We start from the raw sequence: 21,809 nt of genomic DNA on the forward strand, positions 1-21,809 counted from the left end.
GTCCCAGAACACTATAACTGTACTAGAATTACAGGTGTATTCCTTTACCAGGTTTGACATCAACTCGGCCGTGAGCTTTGCTGCTCTGTCCTTTAGAGTCAGTCACTGTCAGAGTGAAGCTGTAGGAGCCCGGGACCAGGTTACCCAGGAACAACACCGCCTGGTGGTCAGAGCCATTCAGCACGTCCTAAAACAACAACACAAATGTTAAGATCAAGGATGAAAAAATATTGCTGAGTCAACATTTCCTTACACAGCTGATCTAATATACTCAATCAGAACTGAATGTTCATATAATGAATTTTGTCACCATTTCTTATGTAGCTCCTTAATCATAAATTTATTAAATTAACTTAAATTGTACATGGCTGCAACGATAAATCAAATAACCTTGCACAGTAGACTATAAAATATATTCATAATCTTATTTTAATATTATAATCATAATGTGATTCAAAGAATAAACTATTTATGATTGTTAATAATACACTTTTTTTGTAAATATTCTCTATTTAGAAGCCTTCAGTCATCACCATATTTCAACCTTTATTTGGTTAAAAATGAATCTAAAAATTATCAGTGTACAACAGAAATAATCATGTGACTAATGGACTGATTTAAAAATAATCCCTGACTCATGAATGCATGTCTGCCTCACCCCGGCTGCTGGACTGCTCTCGTCTCTGCTCCACATGTAGCTGACTCCTCCCTTATCGTCAGTGGAGTGAGATCCGTCTAAAGAGGCCGTGCTCTGGGGCAGAGACACCACAGAGCTGGGCAGGACACGGGCCTTAGGGGGCTGGTCCACCTCTGCACCAGGAGAAAAAGAATTCAGACATGTTAGTGTGCTGATACCATACTGGTATTCGATATTGTTTCAATCGATATCTATAATTTACTGATTGATCTTGGAACAAAACACATCATATTATTGAACTTGTATGTTTTCAAAGATGTTTTATAGTTACTTTAAATGATAAATACCACTTATAAAAAACATTAGGTAATATTTAGCCATACACTGTAAATAATGTTTTCAGTCTGTGCCCTAGTATCAGCTGATATCGGGTTTGACATCCCTAGAGTACGAGGTCCTCTTTCTTTGAGCCTCATAACTTCTAACAGTGTGCTTATATTAGCATCCCAGTTACGTTTGTTAAATGGATATTTTTTTTTTCATGGTGTATTGAGACCGCTGCCACTAGATGGCCTTATAATTTACTTTAATCCCAGTTTTGAGGTTAGTTTTGGTAACAGATTTGACATCTAATTCATTTAAGTTTTAGTTACTGAAAGTTAGTTGCAAATTTACAGGCAAAGCATTTGGTATGGTGCAACTGACACATGTTTAAGGACCGCCCAGTGACCACCCACTGCTTGGTTTTCAAAGTAAATTTCCCAAAAATATTTTGGCTTTTGGAGATAAAAATATCAATTTGATGACAAAACTCAAAATCATAACACGGACTGAAATCAAAGTGTTTTTTATGGATAAGTTGTACCTTCTCTGACGATGACGCTCACTGTGTCGCTGCTCTGAAGTTTCCTCTCGTCTGTCACTGTCAGAGTGAACTCATATGTGCCCTGCTCCAGACCCGACACCGTGGCAACAGCGGCATCTGCGTTCTCTATCCTCACCTCATTTGGACCCCTGCAGAGAGAGAGAGAGTCAAATGATACAAACAAAAACATGAACGAGCCCAAAGAGAAAGTCTCATTATTAATGTTTTCTCAGGTCTTCAGAATGTATTTGGCTTTATATATAAAAACAGGGGCATTGCAGAAGAATATTAATCAACTATAATACATATACAGTATTTTACAGTACTGGAGTTCTGGTGGTTAGAGACTTAAAACAATTACAGTATAGGCAACTGCTTAATGGAAGTGAAATAATTTAATTACATGAACTGAATCTTTGTAGAACAGATTTGTGATATCTCAAACATATTTTTCAAACGTAAAGAAATTTGTGATGACTCAAACGTATATTCCTTGTACATACTTGGTCTGCTTCCACAGGTAGGTTGCGATCTTCTGGTCATCAGAGCTCTTGCTTCCGTCCAGACTGGTCTTCTCCACAGGTAAAGTCAGCTCCTTCTCTGGACCAGCGTCTGCTACAGGAGCCTTGTTGTTTTCTGTAGGAAAAATACAGCAGCAACATTAAACATACTGGAGATGAGTAGACAGCTGGTCCACCAAAGTCTTCTGTCTGCTCCAAACCCACGCTTTCACTGACAGAGGACTGGATGCAGAGCTCTCCATTAAAGCTGATCCTTGACAATTAGATGTTAAATGTCAATTAAATGTGACTGTCCAACCATGTTGCCAAGGAGATTTATACATTATTTAAAGTCAGGAACAGGAAACACCAAGTCTGAAAAGAGGTTTTAAAAGCTTGCAAAATGAACCGTGTGGGACCTTTAAAACTGCATGTTTGAAATACTGTTCCGAATGCCGACTGTTTTCACTCTTTGTAATAATTAGCATTGACCTTTTGAAGCAGTTAAAAAGAAAACAAACTGTCAACATTTGGCATTTTGTTTTCTTCCATTATTTTACACAATGTGCATTTTAAGATATTGCAGCAAAGGAAAAATAACTTTATGCTAAAATGTCTCCCTGTCTTCTATAGAACTGAGTCTATGGCCAAGATCTGTTAACACTAGGCATACAATATTGAAATTTACAGTCATGATTATCATGGCCAAAATAATTGTGATTGACAATTATATCATGATAATTATTAAAATTGCTGACCCTTTAAAAATGTATGTGGATATGAATAATTATGAATTAATTGTAATATTATGAATAGGTTCCATAATTGTATAATTATAGAATTGTACTTCATTGTAGCAACAATGATATAGAAGAGCTCTTCTTTTTTCAGCACATCCTGGTGACATAATGATGATTATCACAATTATATGAAGTAGATTATTGTGTACTCTTTTTAATCATGATAAACTATTACCTAATAAAAACGAGAAAATGTATTCACAACTATGGGGCTTTGTAAGATGAAGGTGAGCTCAGGAATCTAACCTACAACCTCCTTACTGAGAGGAGGAGACAGGATACGCACTCTGACAAAGTAACACAAGGAGGACATATTGTTACCTGGTTGGACAATGACAGTGACTTGGGCCGAGTCTTGTTGACCTGAGGAGTCGGTTACAGTGAGTTTAAAGGTGTAGTCTCCCTCCTGCATCGAAGACACCTGGAGGAATGGTGTCCTAACTCCCTAAAGACAACAACAAAACCAAATACAAAATCAGGTCTTATACTACACTACTCTACTACACTTTTTTTGTACTTTCAGCTATTTTATATTGTTGTTTCCTTGTCAAAGTTGTGTTTTGTTTAATTTCTCATGTTTTGATTTTGGTACTAGTATTTTACTTTGGGTGCGTTTACATTGCAGAATTTGATGTTAGAATTTCAAATGGAGGGCAGGGGTCTATATAATTCTATTGGAGATTCATTATTTTAGAAAGAGATATTCAAATGTATGATTTACAGATACTGAGCCTTGTCATTTTTGTTTGGGATTGGCTACACAGAATTGTTCATTTAATCTTATGGCTTAATGTCCTTTCAACTGAGAACAATTACGTCTTTGTAGTTGAATAATAGTAACCATTTCGAAGGCTGTATTGAAAAAAAAGCACTTATTCATTTATACTGAGCAAGAAAACATTGAACTTTGTGCCAGTTTTTCAGAAATCGTTACAAGGCTATTGTTTGAATGGATTAATGCATCTCTTGTTCCACCTGATCTAGGAATTGAACCTTGCACTGTGAGTCAGATGGACTAACCACTCTGCCACAGTTCTTCTTAAGCCATAATATGATATAATATCTCACCTGCATCTCCACCACCTTGTCTTTGCTCTCTGGGCTCAAGGACCACTCGTAGGAGATAGAGTCGTGGTCGTCCATGCTGTGGTTTCCATAAAGAGTGATGGAGTTTTTAGGCAGTGTGATCACCTGGACAGAGAAATATTTCATTCAGAAAGTACACATATGTTTGTACAAAGGGCAGTGTCAGAGTAGGACTGCTAGAAACTCTTCTACTTGAGTAAATGCAACATTAATAATGCCATACAGTGGAACATTCCAAGAAAAGTAATAACATCTCAAAGTAGAGAAGGAAAGTCACAGTAAAATACCTTGAAAAAATGTCTAAATATGGCCAGTACAAACAGGAGATGTAGATCTGTCATGATAATACATTTTAAAGTACGATATATTGCTGAAGAAAATATAGACATATTACTGAAACTAATTTATGTCACAGACACAGTAACCCTGAAGCTGACTTATTCCCAAAAACTATTTTAAATGTATAATATGGTTAAAAAAAACAAACTGCAATAAATAAATAAACAGCAGAATGAAAGCAGTTATTTTGTATCTATAATGCATCATTCAACCTTCTACAGACCAAATCTAATCATAGAAGAACAGAAAAATATGAATTTTCCCATTAATACTTAGTACCCACAATGAATATTAACCCCCAAAAGGTATTGTTCCATCTAGTTCCATACAGTCGATGTAGTAATAACTGTGATAAGCCTAAGCAGATGTACTACTATGAGCACTATAAGAGATGGTTCAGACCTGGTTGGGCCCAGCGTTAGCCACAGGGGGATAGTCGATGGCTTTGTTCACCACCAGAGTGGCCTGAGTGGAGTTTGAGGCTCCGTCTGAGTCTGTCACTGTCAAACTGACAAGGAAAGAGAACATAATTAAGTTACATTGTTCATAAGGGACATTGTTCATTAGTGTGACAGGATAATACAATAAACATTTTCATTTTGAGAATGGAACAGCAATTTGACTTACATTAACTCAGAAAGGGAATTTTAATTTTATGCATTATAAGTAATAATACTGGTCAGTACTTTATCCAGGATTCATAGAAAAGTAGTTCATTTTTTTTAGGTGTAGCATTAGCATTAGAACAAAGGTGTAGTTTTGGATGTAGCTTTTGGATGTGGCCTCTGTACCTGAAGGTGTAGTTTCCAGGCACGAGTTTGGTGAGCGTCAGAACTGAAGTATCAGCAGAGACTTTCTCGTCCCTCAAAGGCCCTTTCACCTCCTCCCAAAGAAACTTCACAATTTTATCATCGTCTGTGCTCTCTGAGAACAAGAAAATAACAATTAAAATGTATATAAAAAAATTTAATCAAGAGAAGAGCAAAGGAAGAATTTAAATTATTTTTAATTCTTGCAAATTGAATTTACATGATATGATTATTTTATTTAAGGATCTACAAACCACTCATTTGTACCTAAAAATAGCATCTTTTATCATATGTTATCTTTTGGCACGGCTTTTTCTCTGTTTTAAACAATACAGACTCAGTGTCATGATTTAGCACAAAAAAAAAAAAAGAGTCCAGTTTCTTCTTCCAAAGTCTTTCATCTGCTCCAAAACACTTTTGCTTTTTCTGACAGAGGATTGACTGTAGACCTATCCATTAAAAAGACACAAGCTGATCACTGACAATTTGACATGGCTGAATTTTGATTAAAATCTTGTTAGTTTCACAGCCCTGACTTATTGCCACAATATTCTGTTATAAAATAAAGAGTCTGGTGGACTCACGGCTGCCGTCAATGACAGTGGAGCTGATGGGGAGAGAGATTTCCTGAAACTTTGGCGAAACCACGGCAACTGGAGGTTTGTTTACTCTCGGCTCTGAAACAAACAAAACAGCATGAGATTCAGTTACAGGATCAATATCACAGCGGCAGCGTCTGTGTCTGAGTCAGCCCCAGTGTGAAGAGAGGGATCACAGAGAGAGAGACAGAGACAGAGACAAAGAGACAGACAGAGACAGAGAGAGAGACAGAGACTGCAGCCTGACAGCTCTTCTGATCTGTGCAAAGGCTTCAAAGAATCAGGACTGGGAAGTCTTCAGTCAACATAATTGCTTTGTATCACTGTTCTATTTTCATCTGTTTATTTTAGCATTTAGTGCCATCATCATACCACCATGAAAATATCTCAGAAGCAAATAAGCAGGGACCACAGGGAATTGGCACCACTGTGTATCACACACATTTACAATAATAATACATATACAATTATTTTAAAAATATATAACCTGTATCACATTAAATATCCAGTTAATGTATGTATTTTGTACCTGGTTTGACTGTGACGTTGACATATCCTTCTCCATGAGCTCCTTCACCATCCACAGTCACCTCAAACTCATACAAACCAACGGTCAACTGCAGCAAAAAAAACATTAAAAAAATATGACGTGTATGCCATTTAAATGTGAAGATTTTCATAGTTTTACAGTGACGTTTGGTGTCTCTAAATTGTTATGTAGTGAATTAAAGTGCACCTTGCTGAGTTTGAGTGTCTCGCTGTGCTGCCCCTCCATCTCTCCGCTGTAGTCTGTGGGGTGAGTGGTCAGGCGCCAGGCAAACTCATAGTTCTTAGTTCCTGAAATAAGACAAATCTATGAAGCGTTTTTTTAAATTTATTGTCAGTGCAGAGTAAATATGGCTTAAAAAAACAATAGCTGTTGGTTTCAAAGTTGACTTATTTCTACTTAAATGCTGCTTGAGCAATGAAAGGACTAGGTGAAGTTGTAAAAACACAGACAAATGTGACTGAAGCGCAATACAACTCCGCACATGTTTTTGATAAGGGAGCACTGTTAAAGTATGGTTAAATTATCAAGCATGTCCATTTTGCGAATCACTCTGTAATGATTTCTAGATATTTATCAAGCTGGGATGGCTCTCGCTGAAATCAATCAAGAAACAACAAAACATCATGGAGAATATTTTAAGAATCACAACAGCGGAACAGGCCAAGAAATCAAACTGTAGTTAAAATCAGCCAAGAGAAAACTACAGACAAGTACAGTTTTTTTTTAAATAGTCTGTATGTTTCTTTTCTTGGAGGCTTCACTTTTGATTCGGCTGTAAAGTGTTATTTCTGCAATATTGTGTTTAATTACACAATTCATTTAGGTACTGTGCAATAAGAAGGAGGAGAAGGAGGAAGAGTAATTGCAATGGTTGCAAATAGCAAGTCACGAAGTCTTCAAAGAATTTTTTTAAGTACCATAAGTTCCCCCACAAACAATAAAATCTTCTATCTTATTCTGCATAAAATCTGCTAACTCTGTAGTTTAGATCTGTACAAACATGCACTGAAATGTGATTCTAGTATTAGCTTGTCAGTTCATATTTCAGTCTTTTTGTCAGTTCTTTAGGTGTGACAAAGCTGCACTGTGATTGGTCTGAACCACAGGTGACCAGGGCCCAATCACAACAGCAGGAGAGGACGGACACATACAAGATGGATTCAATATTGTGATAGTTCATATTGCTGCACGACAATCTCAAAACAAACCTACCTTCTGGAGGAGTTGGGACGACGTAGGCGTTGAGTTCGACTTCGTTTCGAGGCAGAGTGACCTCCACGCTCTCCCCGCTGACACCACCAGAGGGCGCACTACAACAGAAAACACACATCAAAATATAATCTTTGTTTAGCAATTAAAGGTCTGTTGCAATGTTGGTTGCTCAAACTTCTCTTCTTTTGTAGAACATGCCGTTAACTGACACACTGACCCTAAGGACTGTAAGTGCAAAATCATAAAACACTGATCATACAAGTATTTCAAGTCACACAAAGAATTCCTCTCACAATCACACACCCGCAACAACATGGCTTTATGTGAGAAAACAAACATTGAGCAATCAACCCTAAACATGTGACACGGAAATAAAAGGAATTTTATAATGACATTTCCCCTGATAAAATTTGCTCCTGCATTTAACCTATGCATCTTAAGATGTATATAGGTTGTACTGATGAGAATAAATAATTACAATCATTACAATTCCTAATTACAAAAACATTGGACATGGCCAAGTTGTTTGTTATAATTTCATATTTTGGTTCTCAAGATGTTTTTCCAAATCAGAAAGCAGAATGAGCCTCCCATGAGTCTTGTTTGGGTTGCCAGTTTCAATGGTGAAATCCAGTGGGTTTAAACCTAAAATATCCCTCTCTAATCTGAATGGTCACTACCTAAATCCCAGCACCTGCACCAGTCATGAGTCAGTGCTAGTGCAGCCTCTGCAGCTCAGGGAGGGAATTCGGGAGGCTCTGAGCTTTCACATGAGGTGTGGTCTGTCCATACACTGAGAAAGAAGACAAACGTATGTCCTCTATCTGCAGGTTAAGGGACTGACAAACCCAGGATCAGTTGTGATTGTAGAATCTTATTTGAAATTGTAAGAGCGCAAACAACAATGTCTATATAGAAATTAAAGTTACAATATGTACCTTTTCTAGTTGGGCGCCCATTACCTGCTTGTCTCCATGGAGATGTGATTGCTTTGATGCTTGTGCACAAAATGTTTTGAGCTCTAAAGAAGTAAACAGCCTAATATGCCCAATTCTGAAACAAGACATGGCTCCAGGGAGAAGTGGGAGAGATTTTGAAAAGTGGATAGTATCACAGCTGTTGCTTTGGAGATATGCAAAACTAAACAATGAGGATATCTTCTATCACAAACATGACTTTTAAAAGGACTGCAAAAAGAGAAGAGAAAATCTTCCAGACGAGGATGTGAAGTGTTATTTTCTGCAATGTTGTGTTCTGTTGTGGTTAATTACACAATTCATTTAGGTTTTTATTTATTTATTTTATTTCACTGCTTTTGTCAATTCTTTAGGGTAAGTTTAAAATGTAAAAGAATCCCACCATTAAAACATAAATCTCAAATCAAATCTCAATGCTTGTCAGAAAAATCTGAATTATTAGGGAATTATTAGGGATGGGACAAGATCTCATGCCACAAGATCTTGTGAGACCAAATTTCCACAAGATCGAGCTCACATGAGAAGAATTATCTTGTGACATTTTTTTCCAAGTGTTCACATTTGGATTGGACAAAAAAGGGTGATGTGTTGGTGAGTTCTCTCTTTTACAGTTCCATAAAGCAGTAATAAAATGGAAACAAAAATATGAAATCAAATAAATAAAAGGCCAAAACTGGAAACTGAAATGTGAAATGTATATATTAGAAATCATCTTAAAATCTCGTCTCGTGGACCCAATCTCATATATCGTCTCGTCTGAACCTCAACCAAGACAATTCCACGCATATTTTTAAGTAACAATATCCAAACACCAGGTATGTCCCCTTTTAACGTCTCCTTACCAGCTGCAGTAGGAGATGTTATGCCAGTAGGGGGCGTGCCGTCTTCTGTGCCGTTTCTGTTTATTGACTTCTCCTCTGGGTCTGTGGAGTTAGTCTGGTTATGATCAGGGACTCTGGACTCGTTGCTGGACTGGTTCTGGTTTCTCTCGGTCTGGACTAAAGTGATGGTGCTGAGGGCGGCGAGAGTCGAAACTGGCGACTCGCGGTCAGGAGTTTGCTGAGACAAAACAAATGAGGATATTGACTTCTGCAAACAGCAATTGTGGCTAATGAGGCTAAGTAAATACTGACATCAGCGTTGTAAAAGTGCAGGCTAGAACAAATTGGACTCTGTGTTCTTAGTAGAGATGCAAGAATTGAAGAGTCGCAATTAGCAAATGGCAAAGACTAATATTATTTAAAGGGCCCATATGACGCCATTTTCTGATCTATGTTCTAATGTTGTTTCCTCATCACAAACAGACCTGGAGTTGTGTTTTGTTTCATTCACACATGTTCATTCATAAACACAAACCCTGTATGTATAGGCGGAGTTCTTCTCTCAAACAACAAACAGTGTTCCACCTTGTGATGTCATGCGGTAATACACGAAGTGCTTCATTGTGGTCTTAGACTCCATACACCGTCATTAGAATAATTTGGATAATTTCAGATGTGGAATTGCTCATCTGTACTGAACCAAAGGTAAAAGGAGCTGTTAACTTGACTTGAAAACTACCACTACATGACATCACAAGGTGGAACAAAGCATTTTGAGCTTTAGAGATGTAGACGGACGAATAATAAAGGTTTACTCAAACATGTGTGAATGAAACAAAACACAACTCCAGGTCTGTTTTTGACGACGTAACAACATTCTAACATGGCTTAAAGCTCACAAGAGGCAATTTAATATAGGATATATAGGAGTAAGGCTGGATATCATTAAGAAGTTGCCGATACGATATGTATCTCGATACATAAGCCACGATACGATACATATTGCGATACAGTGAGCTTTTGACTCAATACAATATATTTCAAATCGATTCGATACTGTTCACAAAAAAATAAAGGCTAAATCATGGCTGTGATACTAAAAGTCTTTGTTAAACCACTTCTTATACAGAGTTAATATGAAACACAAACATTTTTATCATAAAAACAGCGAAAATGTCAAATGTGTCGCATAAACAAGTTTTCTTCCTCTGAATAAGCCACAAAACTGTAGCTGTAACAAAATAATTGAGCAAAATGTATCAAAAAATACTGTTGGTGATATATCGATACAGCAGCCCCACAATATTGATACTGTATCATCACATTAAGCGATGCGATATATTAATATTTCAATATTTTTTGCACATCCCTATAAAGGAGTAGCATAATTTCCTTCGCAAACTACAAAAGATCCTGCCTGTTCTGCAGAAAAGCTTGCCTTGGCAAATCCAGGCAGATATCTCTCTATTTTTTTAAACAGACAGATGTCAGTCTGATCCCCACTCCATGCTGCGTCTTGAGCCAGAACCAAACATGAATATCCACTCAGATTTGTTTTTTTCAGAGGGCTCACTGGACATCTATCATTTACAAACTAATCTTAAAAGAGTTTCTTGCTTCTGTAGAAGTCCCCCGTGATATTTTTGTCCTTTTTTTGAAATGGAAAGCTCATGCGTGTCCCTGATTGGCTAATCCACCTGTCAATCACACCCACCTGAACTCAAGGGCATTCACCGGTAACCAGACTCACATCTTCATAAAGTATTGAAGAAGTAAATATTCTGGCTCACAGGCACGTTTTTATTGCATCGAAGAATTTCATGTGTCCTTACAGTGAACGGGCTTGCATCTCCACAAACTTGACTCTGATTTGGACTGAATGAGGGCTGATTTGTACACTTTTAAGACTCCCCATACTCAAATATATTACAATGACAATAATATTTAGTCCTGTTGATACTTTGAAGCTGATGCTAACTAATCTGTGTATAATTCGTTCATTTGTTTTTCAATATAAAACCAAAAATAAGAAAACGAATAAACAACTATTTTCTTCATTATTTGTCTCCAAAACCAAAATGAAAAAATAGATAACAATTCGTTTTTTAAGTTTTTCGATTTTGTGTTTAAAAGAATAATGGAAAAAACAAATAATGGCTGTTTCCTGTTTCTGTAACTTAAACTGCGATGCCCGACTGAACCAGAACTAAACCAGGACTAAACCAGGACTAAACCATTTTCAGTCCTGTTACGGTCCTCATCTCAGTCCCAGTCTGGTTCCGGTCTGGTCCCGGCCTCGGTCCCGGCCTCGGTCCCGGCCTCGGTCCCGGCCTCGGTCCCGGCCTCGGTCCCGGTCTCAGTCCCGGTCTCAGTCCTGGTCTCAGTCTCAGTCCCGGTCTCAGTCCCAGTCTCAGTCCAGTTCTAGACTCAGTCCTGATCTGGTCCCAGCCTAAGTCCTGGTCTCAGTCCCGGTCTGGTACCAAACCTGGTTCGGTCCTGCTTCAGTCCGTATGTGGTGCAAAAGTCTGGCATCGCAAGTCATGGAAATTGGAAATGGTTGTTATCCGTTTTTTCCATTATTCATTTAAACACAAAATCAAAAACTGAAAAAAGGAATTGTTATCCATTTTTTTTCATTTTGGTTTTGGAGACAAATAATGAAGAAAATAGTTGTTTCATTTTCTTATTTTTGGTTTTATATTGAAAAAACTATGAATGAATGATACACGGATTCAAACTGTTGGCACTAATCTGTCTGAAGCTGTGTTAGACTTTTATCTGAGCTTTGTTTTAGTCTAACCCAAAAGAGTTGACTTGGTTGGAACTACAACAGATGAGATGACTTGTGCACTTAACAAGTCTCCCACACATAAAATTACAAACTGTTGGCTTAGTCACTCTCACCTTTCTGTTGAAAATCAAACTTGTAAACAGGACCACGAACACTCATATTGATCACAGGCTCCTAAAAATGTGCTGTTTAAATTCATTTTGTATTTTTTTTCTTGAGCTTTCAGACAATGATAAAACATTTAACACATTAGTGTGTGCTAACTTGTGTGTTGTGTCCATGGTAACATTCCTCCAGACACATACATGTAAAACACCCTCAGCGTGATATCACTGGAAAGTATCCATCTGCAGTTTGTGAGATAAAGTGGAATTGAATCAATGACCCATCATCACATCAGTATAAAAGTAGGAAGTATTCAAGAATAACTGCAGAGATAGGCCTGTATTTAGTATTTCAACATGACTCACTGTACTGGGAGGTTCTAGTGGAGGAGCTTTGGAGTTTGTCGTTAGTTGAGATCTTCTTCTTCTTCTCTGAGTGACGGGACCCTAAAGCAGTAAATAAAAAAATGATCAATATCCTGGAATTTTAAGACGAATCATCTTAAAAAACTACTGCACATCGCATCAGGTTTGTGAAGTTGTAGAATGTTGTTTTGTACCATGCTTTGGAATATTTTTGGAAAAAATTTGAAGTAGGCTTCTCGTTGAGTTTGAATAGGGCCCGGGAGAGATCGCTAGATTACTCAAACATGCAGGGATGGCATCTCAAACCTCTTCAGGGATGTTTTTTTTTAAATGAGGAAACAATGTAGAAGCTCACAAAAGTCACATAATACCACCTCTTTAAACATAACAGTGTTACCTTGGAGAGCAGCTGCAGTAGTCCCAGAGACTCCCGGTCGGGCTGCGGCAGGAAGCTGATGGCACAGCCTCTGCTCCGGGTGCAGGAGAGCAGCACACAGCGCCCCCCCAGGCTCCACACAGCACTGCAGTAAGGGGACATGCAGCAGGATTCCCAGCAGGTGGCGCCACCTCTGCCATCAGCCAAAGGGACCCAGCCAAGACTCAGGATACTGCTCCAGTGAATTCCCAGGACGCCACCAGTCACACGGCACATGCCCGCACACACTCCTGAGGGGAAACATACCATTTCCGGAAAGATTTACTTTACATTGTTCTATAATATTTGGTTGCTCTTTATACTTAATATGAAGTGAAGCGCTGAAATGAGCAGAAGAGTCTGAAGAAGTTAACAATGGAAATATTGATTTGGATCAACTAGAACTATTTCTAGGCAAGGCAAGTTTATTTATTTATAGCACAATTCGTACACAATGTATTTCAAAGTGTTTTACAGAATAAGAAATATATTAAAATCACAATAAAAACAAATCAATACATAAATAATCATTTCTAATTGTTAACACTCTTGCCTCACAGCAACAAGGTTCTGAATTCCACACCCAGAACTTTCTGTGTGTAATTCACATGTTCTCCCTGTGTCTGGGTGTGTTTCTTCCGGTTTCCCCCCATCAACCCCAAACTAGGGATGTACAGAACCAGCTTTTTGTTTTTTCCTGTACTGAGGTCAATACATTGGCCAGATATCAACCGATACAAGGGCAGAGACTGACTGAAGACATAATTTATTACCACATTATTAACACAAACAGAGTATGGTAAAGACTACCCAAGTATCAATTGAACCAATATCTTGGAACTGATATCCAATCCACCAAAATGTTCGACATCGCTGCTGATATCAGATACCAGTATTGTATTAATACATCCTTACCCAAAACATGCACATAGGATAAATCCTCCAGCTAAGGAAGTCCTGACTAAGACTAGCTTGTTCATTTTTGTCACTATAGACCTTTTGCAGCCCTTTAGACCTGGGCCGGACAAAAACATAAGAACAGTTCCCAGTAGTGCAAACATGATCCTGCACCCAAATAACATTGCTTTCTCTCATTTATTGAACGATGAGCTGATATAGTAATTATTATGACAGGCCTGTTGTCAGTTCTCTTTGTGTTTTATCATGCTGATGGAGTGGGCTCTGTGCTTCCAAGATCCGTCTCCCCCTCTCTCTCACTCTCTCTTTCTCTGCTTAAACAATCAGGCTCAGTTTTCTTTCTCTTTGTCGACTGTGAAACGAAGCACCAGACGCCGACTCCAAAAACAGATCTGACAGAGATTAGACTCAGACTCTGCATCTGTGAAAAGGCCAGACTGAAAACCAGCGGCTGCTCTGAGCTCTCCATCAAATATTCACCAAAAACAGGATACATAGTAGAGCTGCACAACTTTGGAGAAAAAGTGTTGTGATTGTCATTAGATTTGCAATTTATTTTTTTTAAAAGTAGGATTCTGTTGAGAGAGCACATTGTAAACAACTCCACAACTATTCACTTTTGAGAGAAGACTGGAATCTGACCTGTTGTAATTAATTACATTTTAACTACTTAAATGTATTTGAACAATATTTGTTCAATTAGTATCTAATTTGAATGAGGCTCAAAAGTGACCGCCTACTCTGGTTCTGGAGGTAAATTTAACATTATTTTTTCCCATAGACTTTTCGAAAAAGTCAGATATTAAGGGTTCAAAGACATCGCAGAGGCTAACCAGCTACATGTTAACTAATACCCATAACACGGTTATTTTAAAGGTGCATTGTGTAACTTTTCTGATGTAGGGTCAGTCAAATGCTTTTCTCTGTGGAGATGTTATTGCTTTGTCTGGAATGTTTCATAGTACAGCGTTAAATCTTTCTATCTCCATGGAGACCAAACCAGATCAAGTTACAGATCAGATCTGTGGAGCGGCGACCCTGCTCACAGTCAGAATGCCTGTTTTTCTAGGAATTTTTGAGCTATAAAACTGCCTATAATTGAATAAATGTAAGGTAGATCTGTTTAATGACATACTGTAGAACATTCCAGTCAGAGCAATGACATCTCCATAGAACCAAGCAGGTGAAGACCCCCAACCAAAAGAGTAACACAGTGTCCAAAAAGAAGATTTCAAACACAACATTCAGTGAAAGGCTTTAATCCCCCACGGAAACAGATTTTAAATATATTTATAGCTCTTGCATTCATTAATTACCCACTTCTTATTTCAGGTCAAAGCAAATAGACTCCAGGATCTGGCCTGTACCATACCAGCTCTGTAAACTGCACTATCTGCCCCTGTTCGGGTTTATTGTCAAGTCCTGGTTATAAAACCCCTGTAAACCTTTAGCAGATGAGAGAGGAATCTTATAAATGTGAGTTTCAAAACAAGTCATGTGTTAAGACTGATGAAAGGGAGTGCAAAGAAACAGGAAACAAGATGCACTGATAATCTTGGCTAAAAGAAGACACATTCACACTAGTTGATAAAATGGATCACGCCCAGTTGGTTAAACATGTACATGAGCATGACAAAGCAGCACACACACTACTACGAGACACAGATAAGGTTACGGTTAAGGTACACTTTGTACACTTGTCTTCTGCATTTGACCGATCCTCTGTGTCTGTGGGTTAAACCTGTCAAAAGCAATGGGACCATTTCCAGATTTTGAGCTAGTCTTGATCAGGACTACCGTATTTTCCGGGCTATTAGACGTGCTCTTAAGCCTCTAACCCCATCAAAAAATGGCCACACGCCCCACAAGCTAGAGCACCCTATACACGAATCCAGTCAGGTGTCCCAGCACAACTTCAGTAAACTACAAAGCCACACCACCGGCAGCGCACGCAAACACACACGGAGCAGACAGCGACCGCACAGCGAAACACACCCACAGACACACTCATCACTCCACGCCGACGAGGAACGGAACGAAGGAACGAACCGAAAAAGCAAGTGCAATGTGCCACTCTGAGCCACAACTGAACAACTGAGTCACTGTGAACACGCCGACAATCCAGCGGTCCCAGACAGCACCCTCCCTACACGCCACAACTGAACAAAGCCCAGAGTCACCGTGAACGTGCCAAACAAACAAAACCACCTACCCATCCAACTGTTGTGTTTCGTTTAAAGTCCGGTGCAGTTTATTTGTGAAAAAAGTTTGAAAATAGACCATTTAATGACAGTGCGCTGCATAATCCAGAGCGCCTAATAGCCCGGGAAATACAGTACCTTAGCTGTAGGAGTTGAGCTATTGTGCATGTTTTTGATTGATGGGGTTGTCAAAAGCACAGAAAATCAGATACTAATAGATACGAAATCTAGTATACTCATTTGAACAGGTATTGATACTAAAAAAGCTATAGAGGGATTACACAGATATAAAACCACATGAGAATAGAAAAGAAAAATGTAAAAAATTTAATGTTAAAATTTGAGAATTTGAATGGAAAAGTAAAATTTGATTCTTTAGAACTCCTTTTATTACATGTCAATTTGGTGGAACCTCAGGTAAATATTGGAGGGGCTGAGGTCTGGTGGGAGATCATTCCCATATATTCTGGGACTGTCCTAAACTGGCAACATTTTGGAGGGACATGCAATGCAAAATTGAAAACTGTTTGGGGATCAAAATTATATTAGAGCCATCTATTGTGCTGTTGGGAATTTTTCCAAATGACATAACAGCAAATAGTAATTTTCATTTGCTGAAAATTTTACTCTTAATTGCCAAAAAAATGATAATGGTCTCCTGGCTCAGGCCACTGCCCCCCACAATTACTCAGTGGAAAAATAAAATAAAGGAGGTGTATCTAACGGAGCAAATAACTGCAAGGTTACAAATGAAGACAGATTTATTCATGGACAAATGGTCTTCAGTTCAAGCCTATATTTCAAATGGATGAATATCTTTTATAGGATTTTTTTGTGTTACAATACAGTGTATGTGTAGTGCATATTATAAATGGTAAATGAGGAGACAATGTGTATAACCGCATCTACACTTATTGTAACTTTATTGTCATTTTACTTGTATTATATTTTTACTGCTGTTTCATAACTATGTGGCTTGCACCAAAAATTATTTAATAAACAATAAGTTTAAAAAAAAAAAAAGAAAAAAAAAGCACACTCTATTGTTGAAATAAAGAGTGTTTGAAATTTTTGTATTATGACAACACTACAGGTGGGTGACGGCACAAGACCAAGGCCAGAGAAAAAACACATGTACAAATAAAAGTAAGATAGATGTGTTTAAAGCTGTGTGCCCCTGGTTTATGGAGCTAGAGCCGTGGGTAACAGTGCAGCTGTGTTACTGCCTCTTTGTTGACCTCGTGAAACAGAAGCAAACGTCACGGAAGAAAATCGATTAAACATTAAAACTGTCCCAGCTCTGGTCTCTGGTCTGAGGGAGGAGCTGGCTGGATTTCAGACTTATCAGAGCTGTATCAAACTACTGCTCTCAAAGAACCGACTCCTGTGTGAACCCTGTGTAACTGGATCTCATGTAAACAAAGGGGACACTGACAGGTTTGTGCATCCAGTGAAGTGGTCAAAACATCAAATGACTCCTTTTGTAGACCATTTAAAGGTCCTGTATTACACAAAACTCTCTTTTTTGTAAAGAGAGACACAAAACACACTTGTGAGCTTTAAGCCATGTTAGAACGGTGTTACTAGAGGTGTAACAATATCCAAGTCTCACGATACGATATTGTCATGGTATAAACCTCATGGTACAATATTTATTGCGATATCATGGGAAAGCTCACGATTAGGGATGTAACAATATCCAAATCTCTCGGTATGATATTTTCACAATGTACATCTCACGGAACAATATCTGTTGCAATACTTTGTGAAGGCTAAACAGCTAAAACTGTTGCTATGTTACTTTTTCCTCTTAAAACTCCTTTACAAGACTTAATCCAAAGAACTAAGACTTAAAAGTGGTTAGAAATGTTATTTCTTCTTGTAGTCTGCATTGAGTTGGAGCAAAGGATCATGGTCTATGTAGTTCCCTATGTTTTTTTAGCTATTGCTGCATCATAACTCTTAAATTAAGCAAAGAGACTTGTAATTCGATATACTGTGATGGTCCACGATATTATTGTGAAAATTTTGATGATACGACATCACGATATTTCGGTTATTGTTACATACCTGGAGTTGTGTTTTCTTTCATTCACACATGTTTGAGTAATCCTGTCTTATCTCCAAAAGTTCAAAATGCTCTGTTCCACCTTGTGATGTCACAAAGCAGTAGTTTTCAAGTGAACAGCTCCTTTTACTTTAGGTTCAAGTGGCAATTCCAGGGCTGAAATGATCCAGATGATTCTAGTGGAGTTTAAAAACACGGCGAAGCACATACTGTATTATGACATCACAAGGTGGGACAGAGCGTTTTCTGTTTGAGAGAAGAACTCAGCGTAAATGTGCAGGGTTTGTGTGTTAAAACGTGAATGAAACAAATCACAACTCCAGGTCTGTTTTTGATGAGGAAACAACCTCCTTTACTCCTTTACTTTTTATTAATATCAGTACTTGTTCAAATTAGTATCTAGTTTTGATACTAGTTAAAAAGTGAAAAGCATTTTTTACAACATTACTGGAATGTTCTGCACTGTTCTTACTGTAAGCTTTGTTGCCTTGCTATAGATCTGACCTATAACCTACCCTGGTGGCACTACCTGGTTGTCTCCATGGAAACAGACAAGTTTCATGCAACACTGTTGTACTTTCAAGATTTCAAGAAAAGCAAGTGTCATATTATCCACCAGAGATGTTACGCAGTGTAGTGTGACAAAACACAACTCTAGGAAGGCTTTTTAACATTAATCCAAACTAGAATTGTCACGAATCACGATATTAACATTTTAAACTCAATGTCAATGCTATGGAATAGACTCGATACTCAATACCGATTCCAATACCACATTAATAATAAAACACATTCTTTATTTAGACAATATATTAATTCGTAGTACTTTTTTTTCTATGTGTACTGTATTTTTCAGACTATAAGGAGCACTTAAAATCCTTAAATTTTCTCAAAAATCATCAGTGCACCTTATAATCCAGTGCACCTTATGTATTAATTCTGGTTGTGCTTACTGACCTCGATCCGATTTTATGTGTTACACGGCGCTCAAAAATCTGTCAAAATATTTTAGTGCGACACAGAAAGAACATACATATTCCATATCCTTTAGTCCGACAGAAGCTGACCACATCAGGACGCAAGGAGTGAGCTGTTTTTTCAGTTCTTATAGTTTATGCAAATAAGCCATGTGGTTTTAAGTTTTGTTTCTGTAAAATGTAAATAAATGTGTAAAAGCTGCATTAAACGCATTATTACTCAATGTATATTTGAGTCATCCTCGAAGGAAATAAAAAACAAACTTAAATTATCCACCCAGTCAACGTCCGTTTGTTTTGCTTAATGCGCCTTCTAATCCAGTGCACTTTAAGAATGAAAATAGACGACAGAATTCAACATTATTGATATTGTGCCTTATAATCCAGTGCACTTTATAGTCCAAAAAATACGGTAATCCCTCAGTGGTCCAGGTAGGTTCCATAGTGGTCCATGGGTGTATACTAGTCAACGTGCTGTTATACTTGTTGTGATACAGCTCAACATCATTTTAAAGACATTCAGGAAAGCTTCATTTCTGTCCTGTCAATGGGACTTTAGTATTGATACCTGCAGCTCTAAAATGAGTATCTAGTTTCAATACTGGTTTCAGACACTTTGACAACCATGTAAAACAATGCACTTTTTCACACAAATAGCATAACGCTCTGTTTGAGTCTTTTTGTCCCTTGTCGCTCCCCTTCCACCCCCGCACTCGCATACATCACAACAATGCCCACTGCCTTTCTGTATTAAATAGCCCTATTGTTGAGACTACAGCATCACTTTAACAGCAGGGGCTAAGAATATGAGGACTGTAAATAAAAAAAAAAAAGAATAAACACAAATAAACGGTCACTAATTCACCAAAGATCCTCCCTGAGCAATCAAAGGCGTGACGCTCACCTGCAGATAACTGAGAAGGAAACTTAATAAGTTTAAGTCAATACAAGAGGTCAGGCTCGTTCAGTTAAACACAAAGTGTTAGTTAAACACAGTGTTAGTGTTTTTTTGTTTTACCACTTGGGAATCCTCTTCTCCATCTGACCTATCCTCTGCACTATACAGTATATTCAGTGTCCCTCCTCTGTACCATATATTCAATGTTTCTCTTTTAGACACAAGTTGTAATTAAAAATAATACCAGTGGGTTTCAGAATGATGAGGAATTGGGACTGTTGCTATAGCGATTAACAATTAAAAACAGAAGAGCATCATTTTAAGCATATCACTGCAGACAGAGAGAAGTTCTTAGTAGGTCTTACCTGAGGGAGGGGCCAGGAGGCAGAGGTAGACGAGGAGCAGATGAGGTAAACTCTGTTGTGCAAACAACATTTTGCACTGAGATCTGAAGAAAACAATACACAAGATTAGATTACAAATAAGGCACATTTTAGATCAATTTGAAATTATGAAACTTATTTTAAATTGCATATAAGAACTGGGCTTATCCGAGCTGGGATATGAAGCATTCAGGTGCTACTGTAGCAATTTACTGTAAAGGTGTACTGAGTAACTTTTCTAGTTTTCTAGGTGCTCCATCTGTCTCCATGGAGGTATAACGGCTTTGCCTGAAATATTAAACGGTATGGCATTAAACATTGTATCTAGGTAGCATTTAATACAGGTATCTGACCTTTCATTTGACATGAACTCCTTTGAAAAGGAGATTTCTGAATCTCAAAGGGCCTTTACTGTTTTCTGTTAAAGCATCACTGTAATTTTCTAGATGTGGCACATCACCTGAATTGAACCCATGGACAGAAAAAAAAAAAAAGTGAAAGCCACACTTTGTCCATGATACAGATGAGATGAGATGCTGCTGTGATTTTGGGCCGTACATGTGGTGGATCTTAAAGTACAGTGCAGTTTACCTGGCTCTGGTCGAGCAATGGAAGAAACAAAGAGGAAGAACGAGGAGTTTAAGTCGGCGAAGTGTGAAACAGATCCAACATGGCTGACGCTGGGGCTGGCACAGCTCAAGAGGTCAAATTCATCTGTAAAAACAAACAGAAAGGACATGTGAACACTGTATTGATTGACTGTTTAAAATGTTGACCAAACGGGGTAAGAAATGAGAGAAAAAAAGGACAAAGTTTTGCATGTTGAGTCGGATGTGGGCCAAAACCTCAGGCTTGTTGATTCATTCATGAGGACAAATTACACAGACCACAGAAAAAAACAGCTTTTTTCTATAAAAATTTGAATGTAATTATTCACAAAAATTACCTCTAATTTCTTCTACATTACTATGAGGCAACTTCTACTAAAATTAGTATGTGATTTCAAAACTTTTTCTGGGTTGATTAGTATAAAATTGTATCTTGTATCTTGTAACAATTTAAAAAAGTTCAAACATTCAAGAGCATTAATCAAACATTAAACCACCTAATAATGTTCGTCATCACAAACATACAAACATACTGGAGTTGTGTTATGTTTCATTCACACATGTTTAACACACAAACCCTACAGATAGTGCTCTCTCAAAGTGAAAACACCCTGTTCCACCTTGTGATGTCATGTGCTAATACAGGAAGTGCTCCACTGTGTTTGGAAACTCCACACACCTTCACAAGAATAATTTGAATCATTTCAGACTCTCTACTGAACTAAATGTAAAAGATACAGTAGCTGTGACAACTACCACTTCATGACATCACAAGGTTGAACAGAGGATTTTGAGCTTTGGAGATGTAGATAGACTTGTAATCATAATCATAAACATGTGTGAATGAAACAAAACGCAACTCCAGGTATGTTTTTCATAAGGTGA

At 37.9% G+C, this 21,809-nt stretch overlaps 1 protein-coding gene across 1 annotated transcript in view; it reads right to left on the minus strand.

Annotated features, from left to right (window-relative positions):
* LOC110159230 (KIAA0319-like ortholog) overlaps window positions 1–21,809 on the minus strand; it is a 38,925-nt gene that overhangs the window by 10,203 nt on the left and 6,913 nt on the right. Inside the window, 18 exon segments of the mRNA XM_020923771.2 lie at window positions 49–187; window positions 659–810; window positions 1,503–1,651; window positions 2,006–2,138; window positions 3,124–3,247; window positions 3,871–3,993; window positions 4,630–4,735; window positions 5,019–5,151; window positions 5,621–5,713; window positions 6,165–6,252; window positions 6,372–6,472; window positions 7,398–7,495; window positions 9,217–9,260; window positions 9,263–9,433; window positions 12,457–12,537; window positions 12,854–13,122; window positions 20,299–20,381; window positions 20,908–21,030. Of these exon segments, the coding sequence (XP_020779430.2) occupies window positions 49–187; window positions 659–810; window positions 1,503–1,651; window positions 2,006–2,138; window positions 3,124–3,247; window positions 3,871–3,993; window positions 4,630–4,735; window positions 5,019–5,151; window positions 5,621–5,713; window positions 6,165–6,252; window positions 6,372–6,472; window positions 7,398–7,495; window positions 9,217–9,260; window positions 9,263–9,433; window positions 12,457–12,537; window positions 12,854–13,122; window positions 20,299–20,368 (2,074 nt within the window). The 5' untranslated portion in view covers window positions 20,369–20,381; window positions 20,908–21,030.

Source organism: Boleophthalmus pectinirostris, unplaced genomic scaffold (genome assembly GCF_026225935.1).
Source record: "Boleophthalmus pectinirostris isolate CB_2022bp ecotype Guang Dong unplaced genomic scaffold, ASM2622593v1 HiC_scaffold_21, whole genome shotgun sequence".
Classification (NCBI taxonomy): domain Eukaryota; kingdom Metazoa; phylum Chordata; class Actinopteri; order Gobiiformes; family Gobiidae; genus Boleophthalmus; species Boleophthalmus pectinirostris.